Source organism: Hyperolius riggenbachi, chromosome 12, assembly GCF_040937935.1.
Source record: "Hyperolius riggenbachi isolate aHypRig1 chromosome 12, aHypRig1.pri, whole genome shotgun sequence".
In the NCBI taxonomy this organism is placed as follows: domain Eukaryota; kingdom Metazoa; phylum Chordata; class Amphibia; order Anura; family Hyperoliidae; genus Hyperolius; species Hyperolius riggenbachi.
In genome coordinates, this window is record NC_090657.1 from 13,323,358 (window position 1) to 13,336,852 (window position 13,495).

Consider the following 13,495-nt stretch of genomic DNA (forward strand, 5'->3'; position numbering starts at 1 on the left):
TGTTTCTCACGCGTTAAAGGGACCCTAAGCATCCTAAAAATGGAATTCTGAACTCACCTGGGGCATCCTCCAGCCCCCTGTAGCCCCTGAAGTCCCTCGGTGTCCTCTGGGTCCCCTCCCTGCTCCCCTGGTGGCTCTGTCTGGTGCGTTACTTTGCCCAGAGTCATATGCATCTGAGCATGCTCATCAATCTTTCGAGTACGGCGCTTGCACAGAACGCTCACGGCGAGGAGCGCATAATGGCATAATGATTTTTTTTTTTACTTTGTGTGGTGGGTTGTGGGTGATCGCTGAGTGCTGCTGCACGGGGAGCCTGTACAGTGTGAGGAGATGACCCATAAATCAATGTGGGAAGGGGGGCTGGTGCCAGCTCGTGCGCTGCAGCTCTGCCCAACATTGAACCTGCACGGAATCTAGCTCTGACTCACTAAATAAAAGTCTAGGGGTCGGGTCTAAATTTCTGACTCATGGCCGGAGAACTTTTGCAGATTGAGCCGCAGTGGCCAGCATGCTTTATAACCCCTCCCACCATCACCTTTTGCTTGGAAAAGCACAACTTGTAGAGCTTACTGATATGAGAACGTTTTAGAGCCAGGGGCGTCGCTAGCCCCAAAGATCAGTGGCCCGTGCCCCGGATCTATTCTAGGGTGCCTCGGATGTCCCCCAGGCATCGTCAAGCTGTGTTGTCTCAATGGCTGGTATGCTGGGAGCTGTGGTGCATCAATCGGGGGTATGCTAAGCGCTGTGGTGCCTCTATGTGGGCATACTGGGTGCTGTAGTGCCATGCTGGGTACTGTGATGCCTTCATGGGGCATGCAGGGAGCTGTGGTGCCTGAAAGGGAGGCACATGGGAGCATGGAAGGGGGTCCACTAGAAGATCAGGGAATGCTATTTGGGGGGGGGGGAACAGTCAGATAACCTTGTGGCAGGGGAGCCCGCCCAGCAGAGAGCCAGACCAGCCAGCACAGAAGCCAGGTAACTCTGCCTAGTAATGTTTAAAGGAATACTGTAGGGGGGTCGGGGGAAAATAAGTTGAACTTACCCGGGGCTTCTAATAGCCCCCCCACAGACGTCCTGTGCCCGCGCAGCCACTCACCCATGCTCCGGCCCCGCCTCCGGTTCACTTCTGGAATTTCAGACTTTAAAGTCTAAAAACCACTGCACCTGCGTTGCCGTGTCCTCGCTCCCTCCGACGTCACCAGGAGTGTATTGCGCAGGCCCAGTATGGTCTGTGCCTGCGCAGTACGCTCCTGGTGACATCAGCGGGAGTGAGGACACGGCAATGCAGGCGCAGTGGTTTTCAAAGTCTGAAATTCCAGAAGTGAACCGGTGGCGGAGCCGGAGCATCGGTGAGTGGCTGCGCAGGCACAGGACGTCTGTGGGGGGTTAGCATCGGTGAGTAGCTGCGCGGGCACAGGATGTCTGCGGGGGGGGGTTAGCATTGGGGAGTGGCTGCACGGGCACAGGACGTCTGCGGGGGGGGGGTGTTTAGCATCGGTGAGTAGCTGCGCGGGCACAGGATGTCTGCGGGGGACCATTAGAAGCCCCGGGTAAGTTCAACTCATTTTCCCCCGACCCCCCCTACAGTGTCCCTTTAAGGGGAACTTCCTATTTATTTATTTATTTTTTGTAATAATGGATAGGGGGCTTCATCCATCATTTTTTTGGTCAGGCCTACTTAAATCGCTCAATAGAATAGACTGTGTAGAGTATGGCTCTCATACTACATGGAAGGGGGTAAAATTGGTCTAAGATTTTTTAAGTGTGTATGTACACACAATTAGACTTACACTTCAGTCAATAAATCATTTCCAGTTTAAGAGGGTCAAATGTTGGAGTTGACTTGCACATATATTCGAGGATATACAGTATGCGGATCAGTGTGGTGCCAAAGGGGATCAAAGTGAGTAGCCCGATCCCATGCCGGACTAGATCAATGTGTCCACATAATAGTTATTTTACGTGGCGCAGCAACAGAGCGCAATGGATTTAGTCCAAGACTTTGATCTAAAGAGGCTGATTCCGTACCAGACTAGATCCGGCAAGGGTGCCTCTAGCCACACCCACATTTCTTCTTGTCAAACTAAGTCCGGCATTGGAGCTAGAAGGGAGAACGCCAATGTTGGATGTATTCCGACACATTATTGGTTAATTATTACCATTAAAATAGAACTTCTGTTAAAGGATACCTGAAGTGACATGTGACATGATGAGATAGACATGTGTATGTACAGTGCCAGTACACAAATAACTAGGCTGTGTTCCTTTTTTCTTTTTCTGTCTGAAAGAGTTAAATATTTGTAAGTGGCTGATTCAGTCCTGACTCAGACAGGAAGTGACTACAGTGTGATCCTCACTGATAAGAAATTCCAACTATAAAACACTTTCCTGGCAGAAAATGGCTCCTGAGAGCAGGAAAGAGATAAAAAGGTGAATTTCTTATCAGTGAGGGTCACACTGTAGTCACTTCCTGTCTGAGTCAGGATTGAGTCAGCCACTTACATACCTGATATTTAGAGGGACTCCGAGCAGTAACAAAAATCTAAATCTAAACTTACACGGGGCTTTCTCCAGCCCACCGTAGGTCGGGAGGTCCCTCTGCATTAATCTGGCTCTTCTCCCAGGCCCTGGTCAGAAATGGCTCCCCAGCGTGATTAAACCGCGCATGCGCAGTACTGTCACACTGGCCGCCGTGATGACGCGAGGCGGCAGGCGTGGTGACGACTGACGTCACCTTTCAGGAAGAAGGAGCCAGACGCACGGGCCCAGTGTCGCCGGGAGCCGCCCGCGAGCCATTTCTGACCAGCCCCTGGGAGAAGAGCCAGATTGATGCCAGATTGATGCTGAGGAACCTCCTGACCTACGGTGGGCTGGAGAAAGCCCCAGGTAAGTTCAGATTTAGATTTTTGTTACTGCTCGGAGTCCCTTTAACTCTTTCAGGCAGAGAAAGAAAAAAAGGAACACAGCCTTGTTATTTGTGTGCTAGGCACTGTACATACACATGTCTATCTCATCATGTCACATGTCACTTCGGGTATCCTTTAACCATTTCGGTACAGCAGTCTCTGTCCCCTTAAGGACCACAGTCTGCTGGTACTGTACAACGGCAATTACCAACGAATAGTCACAATAATCCGTCGCTCCCGCCGGTCACGCCATTCTATCCCCGCCGTCTCTATGACAGCAGAGCTCTGTGAGGTGGTCAGGAGCTGCTTTCATTGGCTCCTGACCCTGTCAATCAATGTAGGGCAATGGGATTGGCTTACAGTGATGACAGGGCCAGGAGGCAAGGAAAGCGGCTCCTGACCGGCTCACAGAGCTCTGCTGTCTTACAGACGGCAGAGCGAGCAAATTGTGGTGGGTGCAGAGCGGCGAGATCGGCGAGGACGCACGATTACTGCGACGTAGAGTCTGCGTCCAGCCACGGCCGCAGCACCACCTGCTGGACGTAGAGTCGTACTGCGTCGGGCCGGAAGTGGCTAACTATGTAACGCATAATATAATGGGCCAGGGGGCAGAGGACACACAAGCAATGCACTGGTTATCTGCTCATACTCCCGTTACTGTATGCAATAGATGCAATGTTTTGAGGAGTAAAACTTTACATATATAGACATATATGGACATTAGCAAAGTAAGCCAGAGCGTAACTACAAATCATAGGGCCCCCAAGCAAAACTTTTATGAGGCCCCTCCCAATGGTCACATCCTTACTGTTGCCTACAGCTGGTGACCCTCACCGGGAGATGATCTCACAGGGGTCATAAGACAAATACTGACATCACCCCCATAGCATGTCTATCCCCCAAAACACCTGATCTGAAGGATGGCCCCATTTATTAGAGAAAGGGAAGGTTAGTAGTTGTGGCCCCCCTTCACAGGTCTGCCCCCCTCCCCCTGCAGTTGCAGGGACTGTTCCCCTATAGTTACGCTCCTGTATGTAAGTTTAAATGCCTGTGTTGGGTCAAAAACTGACAGGACAGGACTAGACACCTTTTCCTGTGTGTACCAAGCCTATAATGTGGTTGGCAGAGTCCCTTTGACATACCTCCCAACTTTTTAAGATGAGAAGGAGGGACACTTAAGCCACTCCCCTGCCACACCCGTGATCACACCTCCGCCACACCCCTAGTCACGCATACCATAAAGATTTCATAAGAAAAGTATGTTGCTTTATAATTCAAACCACACTGGTCCTTTCTATCCTAGTTCATTTTCCTTCATATTAACATTCTAAAATTAGTAATATATCAATTTAAAGGATTGGAATAAAGTTTAGATTCAAACAAACACACACATTTTTCAGTAGAGGAAGATATATATTTACATAGAAAGGAGGGACTAAGTCCTGAAAGAGGGACAAATGAGGAGGAAAGAGGGACAGAGGGACAGGGCTCCCAAAGAGGGACAGTCCCTCCAAAAGAGGGACAGTTTGGGAGCTATGCTTTGAGGGGCAGTCAGTGATGTGAAGTGGTTGATGTACGCTGTAAAAATAATGTAGAAAATTGGTTAGCACAATATAAGTGCATAATCTGAATCACAAATCAATATCACGTTTATAACTAGGAGTAAAAGTAATACTGTTGATAGCAAAGATGCTCTCGCTTTTAGAAAAATGTAATGCCACACATTGGATTATAGAGAAAAAAAATAAAAAATGTCACATTGACTCTAAAGACATATAGCAAGGTTACCAGACACGTTACAAACACCATAGTCACCTGTATCAGAGAATGTTCTAAAGGCTTGTCCTAGCAAATGTTCATGAACCACCTCTGTGTCCTTCAGTGTTTTATGAACTGCTTTGACATACATTCCACATCTATTTCCACTTAGGCCTTCAGATCTGTGATGTCACTTCCTTTGATACCTCCAGCAGCATTCCCATAGAGCGGGTCCTCCACCCCACCGAGGATGTCTTGTGGGCAAAGCCATAGGATCACATTCTGTTAACCTCTCCCGTTGTCCAATTTCCTCAATGCCTTCTACACTGGCGCATCACAAAGCTCTGCTGGGATATTTGTGTGTCTGCTAAAGTCTAACAGTCTCTTTCAGTCTAATTCATAAACAGTATTGACCTATTTCAGCAATTCAAGGGGTTTATTCACTGAAAAATAAATGCTGTTTTTTTATGGTCATTTAAACAGTTTTGGACCCATTCAAGAGGAACTGTCGCGAAAATCACAATTAAGAAGTATGTTTCTTCCTGAGTAAAATGAGCCATACATTTCTTCTCTCCTATGTTGCTGACATTTACAGTAAGTAGTAAAAATCTGACATTGACAGGTTTTGGGCTAGTCCATCTCTCTATAGGGGATTCTCAGCATGGCCTTTATTCTTTATAAAGACACTCTCTGCAAAATATTTATACAAACATGCTGGCCAGCCTCCCTGCTCACCATACACTTTTTTGGCAGTTGGATGGAGCAACCGCCATTTACGAAGTGCATTTTGAAAATAAAGAAATCCCTGTGAACACCCCCATTAGGAGATGTGCTAGTCTAAAACCTGTCAGTTCTGTCAGATTTCTACTATCTACTGTGTGTGACAGCAACATAGGAGAAAAGTAATTTATGGCTCATTTTACTCTGGAAGAAACGTACTTCCTAATTGCATATGTTTACATAGATTTTAAGATTGTCAAGACAGAGGGCCTTTAAGTCTTCATAAGTCTAAACAACTTTTTTCCCTTATGCATAGAATACTGGTCATTCATTTGCAACATAGTATTAAAACAATCTGAGCATCACCCTGTCTGGACAGAGTACATCTTTCCACTATAACACTGTCCATTAGTGTGCTCCTGAATCTCAGGCCTTCCCTGCCCCCCAAATACAAAGCACCCCCATCACCCCCACCAGCCACCTCTCACCTGCAGACAGTGAGCAGATTCTTCCTCTCCACAGCAATGTTCCTTGAAGACGCCTTTTTAGTAGGCAAGCCTAAAGCCATGGCTGACTGGATGAAGCTGGGTTCCATCAACGCTGCCCTGATCCCACAAAGGGTTGTCCTTGTCCGCCAGCAGGCCTGCAGGCTCCTCTCCAGCAGCCAGGACCCCTCCCCACCTCCTCCTGCAGGCCTGTGGCTCCCTATTCCCTCCTATGGGCTAGCAGGATGGATGGATGGGATGATGGAGAGCAGAGGAGGGACGCTCTCCGTGGTGCTGAAGCTGAGACACGACCAGTGACGTCACCCGGCCTAGAAGAGAGCATGGATGGATGGAGGAGGACATGGGGGAAGGAGAGAGGGAGGGAGGGAGGGGGGAGTTCAGGTTAGTGATGGGAGTCATGTGACACAGAACACACAAAACCCTTACAATGGATACAGGAATCAAACGATGCTGGGAAGACGCATGCTGCAGCTAGGCAGTGACACTGGCAGGCAGTGCAATTCCAGTGCAGCTGATAGCTCATGGTTAGTTTACTTTGCAGTGTTTGTATAAAACTATGGAATTATGCAGTGCTAAGATCTGTTTCACATTATAAATAGTTTACCAAAAATAAGGAATATGTCAAGGGCTTTGATTTAGTAGAGCTGAAGGACACAGGAGGTAAGGCAAAGCTCCCAACTGTCCCTCTTTTGGAGGGACTGTCCCTCTTTGGGAGCCCTGTCCCTCTGTCCCTCTTTCCTCCCCATTTGTCCCTCTTTCAGGACTTTGTCCCTCTTTCTATGTAAATATATATATTTCTCTACTAAAAAAATGTATTTGTTGGACTCTAAACTTTATTCCCATCGTTTAAATTGATATGTTACTAATTTTAAAATGTTACTATGAGGCTGCTTCCACACAGGGACGTTACAGGCGCACGTTAGTGCAGCCTGTAACGCTCCCCCAACGCACAGCAATGTAACAAGTGGGCTGTTCACACAGCCCACGTTGCGTTACATGTAACGCTGCACGTTGTAGTGAAAGTGCAGCATGCTGTGCGTTCTAGCGGCTTTAGCCGCGTTAGACTGTTTGCACATGCTCAGTGGGGGGTGGAGAGGAGGCGGGGAGATGCCGCTACAGTAGCCGCGCACATGGCTACTTAATATTCACTGCACTGGCGGCCGCTGATTGGCCGCGGGACCACGTGATGCGGAGTGTCTCGCTCCGCATCACGTGGTCCCACCGGCCAATCAGCGCCACTCTGGGAGACCTTATGCGGATAGAGCCGCCTAACGCGGCTCACTCTAACGTCCTCTCCCGCACCACCATGCGTTGCGTTAGGGGCACGTTATGAGACCATAACGTCCCCTACAACGCAACGTCTTGGTGTGTAAGTAGCCTGAAGGAAAATGATAGAAAGGACCAGTGGGGTTTGAATTATAAAACAAATTATTTTTCTTATAAAATCTTTATGGCATGCATGACTAGGGGTGTGACGGGCGTGATCAGGGGTGTGGCTTAAGTGTCCCTCTTTCTCATCTCAAAAAGTTGGGAGGTATAGGTAAGGCAAGCCATTTAAAGACACCTAAAACTGTGCTGTTGTACCCAGTGGCGTAGCTTAGGAGCTGTGGGCCCCGATGCAAGTTTTACATTGTTACTGTACTCGGAGGCAGACCGGCACTGTTCACATACTGTATACTGCTTTTAATGCATCATTCATGCCATAAATATTACAGAAGCAACATTCACAAGTGTTACATCAAACCTTGAGATGGTAGTAAACGCCAGTCAGGCGCGAAACGGCTGTAGTGCCATCCTCCCACACCCCAGTCACCTGAACCCTGTGAACCCCAGCACCACTTCCAGGGACGTAACTAGAAATCACTGGGCCCCCCTTTGAAACTTTGAATGGGGCCCCCTCCCGCCAAAACAAATCTACGTCTGAAAAACTGTGTGATTCCTTATCAGTGGCTGAGCAGATGCAGTCATTAGAACAATTGTGCAGAGAGCAGGAAGTTTTTTCTCTCCTTGCCCTTAGTTGTCAGTCTCTTAGGACAGGGCCCCCTTTGGCTTCTGGGCCCCCCTGCGGCTGCATCCCTTGCAGGGTCAATTGTTACGCCCCAGCACCACTACCATCTCAAGGTTTGATGTAACACTTGTGAATGAGGTTTCTGTAATATTTATGGCATGAAGATGATGAATTAAAAGCAGTATAGGTGAACAGTACTGGTCGGTCTCCGAGTACAGTATATATGCCAGTTTTTCGCTACCCAAACCGGCTGCACGTTCCCTAAGCTGCCTGGAAGACCAAGTGCCATATTACAGGTGTGTTTTCTGGGGCGACTGATCCCACAAGGAATGCAATGGATGCCAGCGGAGGCCCCTGTCCCCAGTGAAAAGGTTTGAGTGCCGAGTGTTTTTTCTTTCTATAGTGTACAAGTTTTACAATGGGGCCCCCCAAGCACTCTATACATAACAATTGATACAGCGCCCAAAACCTGCCAATGGCAACTACAGTGTCAGAGGTGCAAGAAGGGGATGGGGGGCAGCTTGTTACGGATTACCCCCTAGCACTCTATACATAGCAATCCCTGCCAATGGCAACTACAGTGTCAGAGGTGCAAGAAGGGGATGGGGAGCAGCTTGTTACTGATTACCCCCAAGCACTCTATACATAGCAATCCCTGCCAATGGCAACTACAGTGTCAGAGGAGCAAGAAGGGGATGGGGAGCAGCTTGTTACTGATTACCCCCAAGCACTCTATACATAGCAATCCCTGCCAATGGCAACTACAGTGTCAGAGGTGCAAGAAGGGGATGGGGAGCAGCTTGTTACTGATTACCCCCAAGCACTCTATACATAGCAATCCCTGCCAATGGCAACTACAGTGTCAGAGGTGCAAGAAGGGGATGGGGAACAGCTTGTTACTGATTACCCCCAAGCACTCTATACATAGCAATCCCTGCCAATGGCAACTACAGTGTCAGAGGTGCAAGAAGGGAATGGGGAGCAGCTTGTTACTGATTACCCCCAAGCACTCTATACATAGCAATCCCTGCCAATGGCAACTACAGTGTCAGAGGTGCAAGAAGGGGATGGGGAACAGCTTGTTACTGATTACCCCCAAGCACTCTATACATAGCAATCCCTGCCAATGGCAACTACAGTGTCAGAGGTGCAAGAAGGGGATGGGGAGCAGCTTGTTAATGATTACCACTGTTCAAAGTATCTATAGAAGTGATTATTATGAGCACAGGACCAATAGAGAGCTAATACTGCAGTTCAGGGAGGGCCCTATGGGGGCCCCTCTGGCCAAAGGGCCCCGATGCGGTCGCAACCACTGCACCCCCTATTGCTACGCCCCTGGTTGTACCTTAACACAAATGTGGCAAAAACTAAAAATCTATATACCTACCTCCAATATACAAAAGAGGCAAAGGTTTTGCATGTTTCTTCATAGGTGTTAATAGCAATAAGGGATGCAGAGGTAGGAATTGCACCGGGGTCCTTGGGTTAGAGGGGCCCTTTCCTCTAGCACTAGAAGTATTAGCTCTCTATTGGTCCTGTGCTCATAATAATCACTTCTATAGATACTTTGAATAGTGGTAATCATTAACAAGCTGCTCCCCATCCCCTTCTTGCACCTCTGACACTGTAGTTGCCATTGGCAGGGATTGCTATGTATAGAGTGCTTGGGGGTAATCAGTAACAAGCTGCTCCCCATCCCCTTCTTGCACCTCTGACACTGTAGTTGCCATTGGCAGGGATTGCTATGTATAGAGTGCTTGGGGGTAATCAGTAACAAGCTGCTCCCCATCCCCTTCTTGCACCTCTGACACTGTAGTTGCCATTGGCAGGGATTGCTATGTATAGAGTGCTTGGGGGTAATCAGTAACAAGCTGCTCCCCATCCCCTTCTTGCACCTCTGACACTGTAGTTGCCATTGGCAGGGATTGCTATGTATAGAGTGCTTGGGGGTAATCAGTAACAAGCTGCTCCCCATCCCCTTCTTGCACCTCTGACACTGTAGTTGCCATTGGCAGGGATTGCTATGTATAGAGTGCTGGGGGGTAATCATTAACAAGCTGCTCCCCATCCCCTTCTTGCACCTCTGACACTGTAGTTGCCATTGGCAGGGATTGCTATGTATAGAGTGCTTGGGGGTAATCAGTAACAAGCTGCTCCCCATCCCCTTCTTGCACCTCTGACACTGTAGTTGCCATTGGCAGGGATTGCTATGTGTAGAGTGCTTGGGGGTAATCAGTAACAAGCTGTTCCCCATCCCCTTCTTGCTCCTCTGACACTGTAGTTGCCATTGGCAGGGATTGCTATGTATAGAGTGCTTGGGGGTAATCAGTAACAAGCTGCTCCCCATCCCCTTCTTGCGCCTCTGACACTGTAGTGGCCATTGGCAGGGATTGCTATGTATGGAGTGCTTGGGGGTAATCAGTAACAAGCTGCTCCCCATCCCCTTCTTGCACCTCTGACAAGGTAGTTGCCATTGGCAGGGATTGCTATGTATAGAGTGCTTGGGGGTAATCAGTAACAAGCTGTTCCCCATCCCCTTTTTGCTCCTCTGACACTGTAGTTGCCATTGGCAGGGATTGCTATGTATAGAGTGCTTGGGGGTAATCAGTAACAAGCTGCTCCCCATCCCCTTCTTGCGCCTCTGACACTGTAGTGGCCATTGGCAGGGATTGCTATGTATGGAGTGCTTGGGGGTAATCAGTAACAAGCTGTTCCCCATCCCCTTCTTGCACCTCTGACACTGTAGTTGCCATTGGCAGGGATTGCTATGTATAGAGTGCTTGGGGGTAATCAGTAACAAACTGCTCCCATTCCCTTCTTGCACCTCTGACACTGTAGTTGCCATTGGCAGGGATTGCTATGTATAGAGTGCTTGGGGGTAATCAGTAACAAGCTGCTCCCCATCCCCTTCTTGCTCCTCTGACACTGTAGTTGCCATTGGCAGGGATTGCTATGTATAGAGTGCTTGGGGGTAATCAGTAACAAGCTGCTCCCCATCCCCTTCTTGCACCTCTGACGCTGTAGTTGCCATTGGCAGGGATTGCTATGTATAGAGAGCTTGGGGGTAATCAGTAACAAGCTGCTCCCTATCCCCTTCTTGCACCTCTGACACTGTAGTTGCCATTGGCAGGGATTGCTATGTATAGAGTGCTTGGGGGTAATCAGTAACAAGCTGTTCCCCATCCCCTTCTTGCTCCTCTGACACTGTAGTTGCCATTGGCAGGGATTGCTATGTATAGAGTGCTTGGGGGTAATCAGTAACAAGCTGCCCCCCATCCCCTTCTTGCACCTCTGACACTGTAGTTGCCATTGGCAGGGATTGCTATGTATAGAGTGCTTGGGGGTAATCAGTAACAAGCTGTTCCCCATCCCCTTCTTGCACCTCTGACACTGTAGTTGCCATTGGCAGGGATTGCTATGTATAGAGTGCTTGGGGGTAATCAGTAACAAGCTGCTCCCCATCCCCTTCTTGCACCTCTGACACTGTAGTTGCCATTGGCAGGGATTGCTATGTATAGAGTGCTTGGGGGTAATCAGTAACAGGCTGCTCCCCATCCCCCTCTTGCACCTCTGACACTGTAGTTGCCATTGGCAGGGATTGCTATGTATAGAGTGCTTGGGGGTAATCAGTAACAAGCTGCTCCCCATCCCCTTCTTGCACCTCTGACACTGTAGTTGCCATTGGCAGGGATTGCTATGTATAGAGTGCTTGGGGGTAATCAGTAACAAGCTGCTCCCCATCCCCTTCTTGCTCCTCTGACACTGTAGTTGCCATTGGCAGGGATTGCTATGTATAGAGTGCTTGGGGGTAATCAGTAACAAGCTGTTCCCCATCCCCTTCTTGCACCTCTGACACTGTAGTTGCCATTGGCAGGGATTGCTATGTATAGAGTGCTTGGGGGTAATCAGTAACAAGCTGCTCCCCATCCCCTTCTTGCTCCTCTGACACTGTAGTTGCCATTGGCAGGGATTGCTATGTATAGAGTGCTTGGGGGTAATCAGTAACAAGCTGTTCCCCATCCCCTTCTTGTACCTCTGACACTGTAGTTGCCATTGGCAGGGATTGCTATGTATAGAGCGCTTGGGGGTAATCAGTAACAAGCTGTTCCCCATCCCCTTCTTGCACCTCTGACACTGTAGTTGCCATTGGCAGGGATTGCTATGTATAGAGTGCTTGGGGGTAATCAGTAACAAGCTGCTCCCCACCCCCTTCTTGCTCCTCTGACACTGTAGTTGCCATTGGCAGGGATTGCTATGTATAGAGTGCTTGGGGGGTAATCAGTAACAAGCTGCTCCCTATCCCCTTCTTGCTCCTCTGACACTGTAGTTGCCATTGGCAGGGATTGCTATGTATAGAGTGCTTGGGGGTAATCAGTAACAAGCTGCTCCCCATCCCCTTCTTGCACCTCTGACACTGTAGTTGCCATTGGCAGGTTTTGGTGCGCCGTATTAATTGTTATGTATATAGATTGCTGGGGGTCCCAATGTACTACAATGCACTGGGGCCCATAGTGCCTTAGCTACACCACTGGTTAAACAGAGATGTCTCACTGAGTTTACTTAACTGTTCTGTCCTCTCCTGAGGGTTACTCACCCTGGGGAAGATGTGCAGCGACAGCTGGGATGCCCCTGTGTGAGATTGGTGTACCTCTCTGGAGGTCTGGGTGCCATCCTGGTATCCCTCTGTCCCAAATCACACTAAATACCCATTCCCTATAATATGGAACACAGCCTTAGCACAGCATCCCTGTTTAGAATTATGTGAAATTACTGCCCATTATTAGCATTGCAGATGAGTATTAATTTTAGTTCCTGACATTTCTGTGGCAGGGTACATACCGTATATTCCGGCGTATAAGACGACTGGGCGTATAAGACGACCCCCCAACTTTTCCAGGTAAAATATAGAGTTTGGGATATACTCGCCGTATAAGACTACCCCTCTTCCAACGCACTCCATAATACAAATCTAAAAAAAAAATCATATACTGGTGCTATGTTTGAACAGATACTGGTGCTGTACTGTATGTGGTACCCAGTATATAACAGTATACAGGCGATTCACTGGTTGGATTGGTCAACTCTCCCTAAGCGTATTGGTCAGCTCTCCTTGTCTACCCATTTATCAGAGCAGTATGGAAGAATAGATCGCGCTGTGCCCATAAAACACGCCTCTTTCACCCGTCTGGCCCCGCCCTTGTATCCTATTTACCTCCTTCTCTGCCTCTCAGATCTCGCACGTGTGCGCCTGCGCCGCTTCACTACAGTCCTCAGCAGCGAGATCTGAGAGGCGGTAACAGGATAGGGCGTGTCACCCGGCATCAATGACACCCGGCGTATAAGACGACCCCTGACCTTTCAGAAGATTTTCAAGGGTTAAAAAGCAGTCTTATACGCCAGAATATACAGTATATAAAATCTTAAAAGGACAACTGAAGTGAGAGGGATATGGAGATAGCCATCTTTATTTTGTTTTAAAGCAAATCTGTAGCTAAATAATAAAAGTCATATACTTACCTGTAGACCAAAGGCTCTGGATACTAAAGAGCCTTTGCTGTCTTCTTTTGGCGGAAATCAGTCCAGCGCTGTCCTCTGTT

The 13,495-nt window shown here is 48.5% G+C and overlaps 1 protein-coding gene across 6 annotated transcripts in view; it reads right to left on the reverse strand.

Annotated features, from left to right (window-relative positions):
- The window catches only part of RUNDC3A (RUN domain containing 3A), a 183,380-nt gene that overhangs the window by 66,938 nt on the left and 102,947 nt on the right, over positions 1-13,495 (reverse strand). For 5 of the 6 annotated variants that reach the window (XM_068263173.1, XM_068263171.1, XM_068263172.1 and 2 more), the window contains exon 2: positions 5,873-6,198. In XM_068263173.1, the coding sequence (XP_068119274.1) occupies positions 5,873-5,979 (107 nt within the window). In that variant the 5' untranslated portion in view covers positions 5,980-6,198. Of the gene's footprint in view, positions 1-5,872; positions 6,238-13,495 lie in introns of those variants that run through there. The other variant, XM_068263169.1, reaches the window with a different exon arrangement.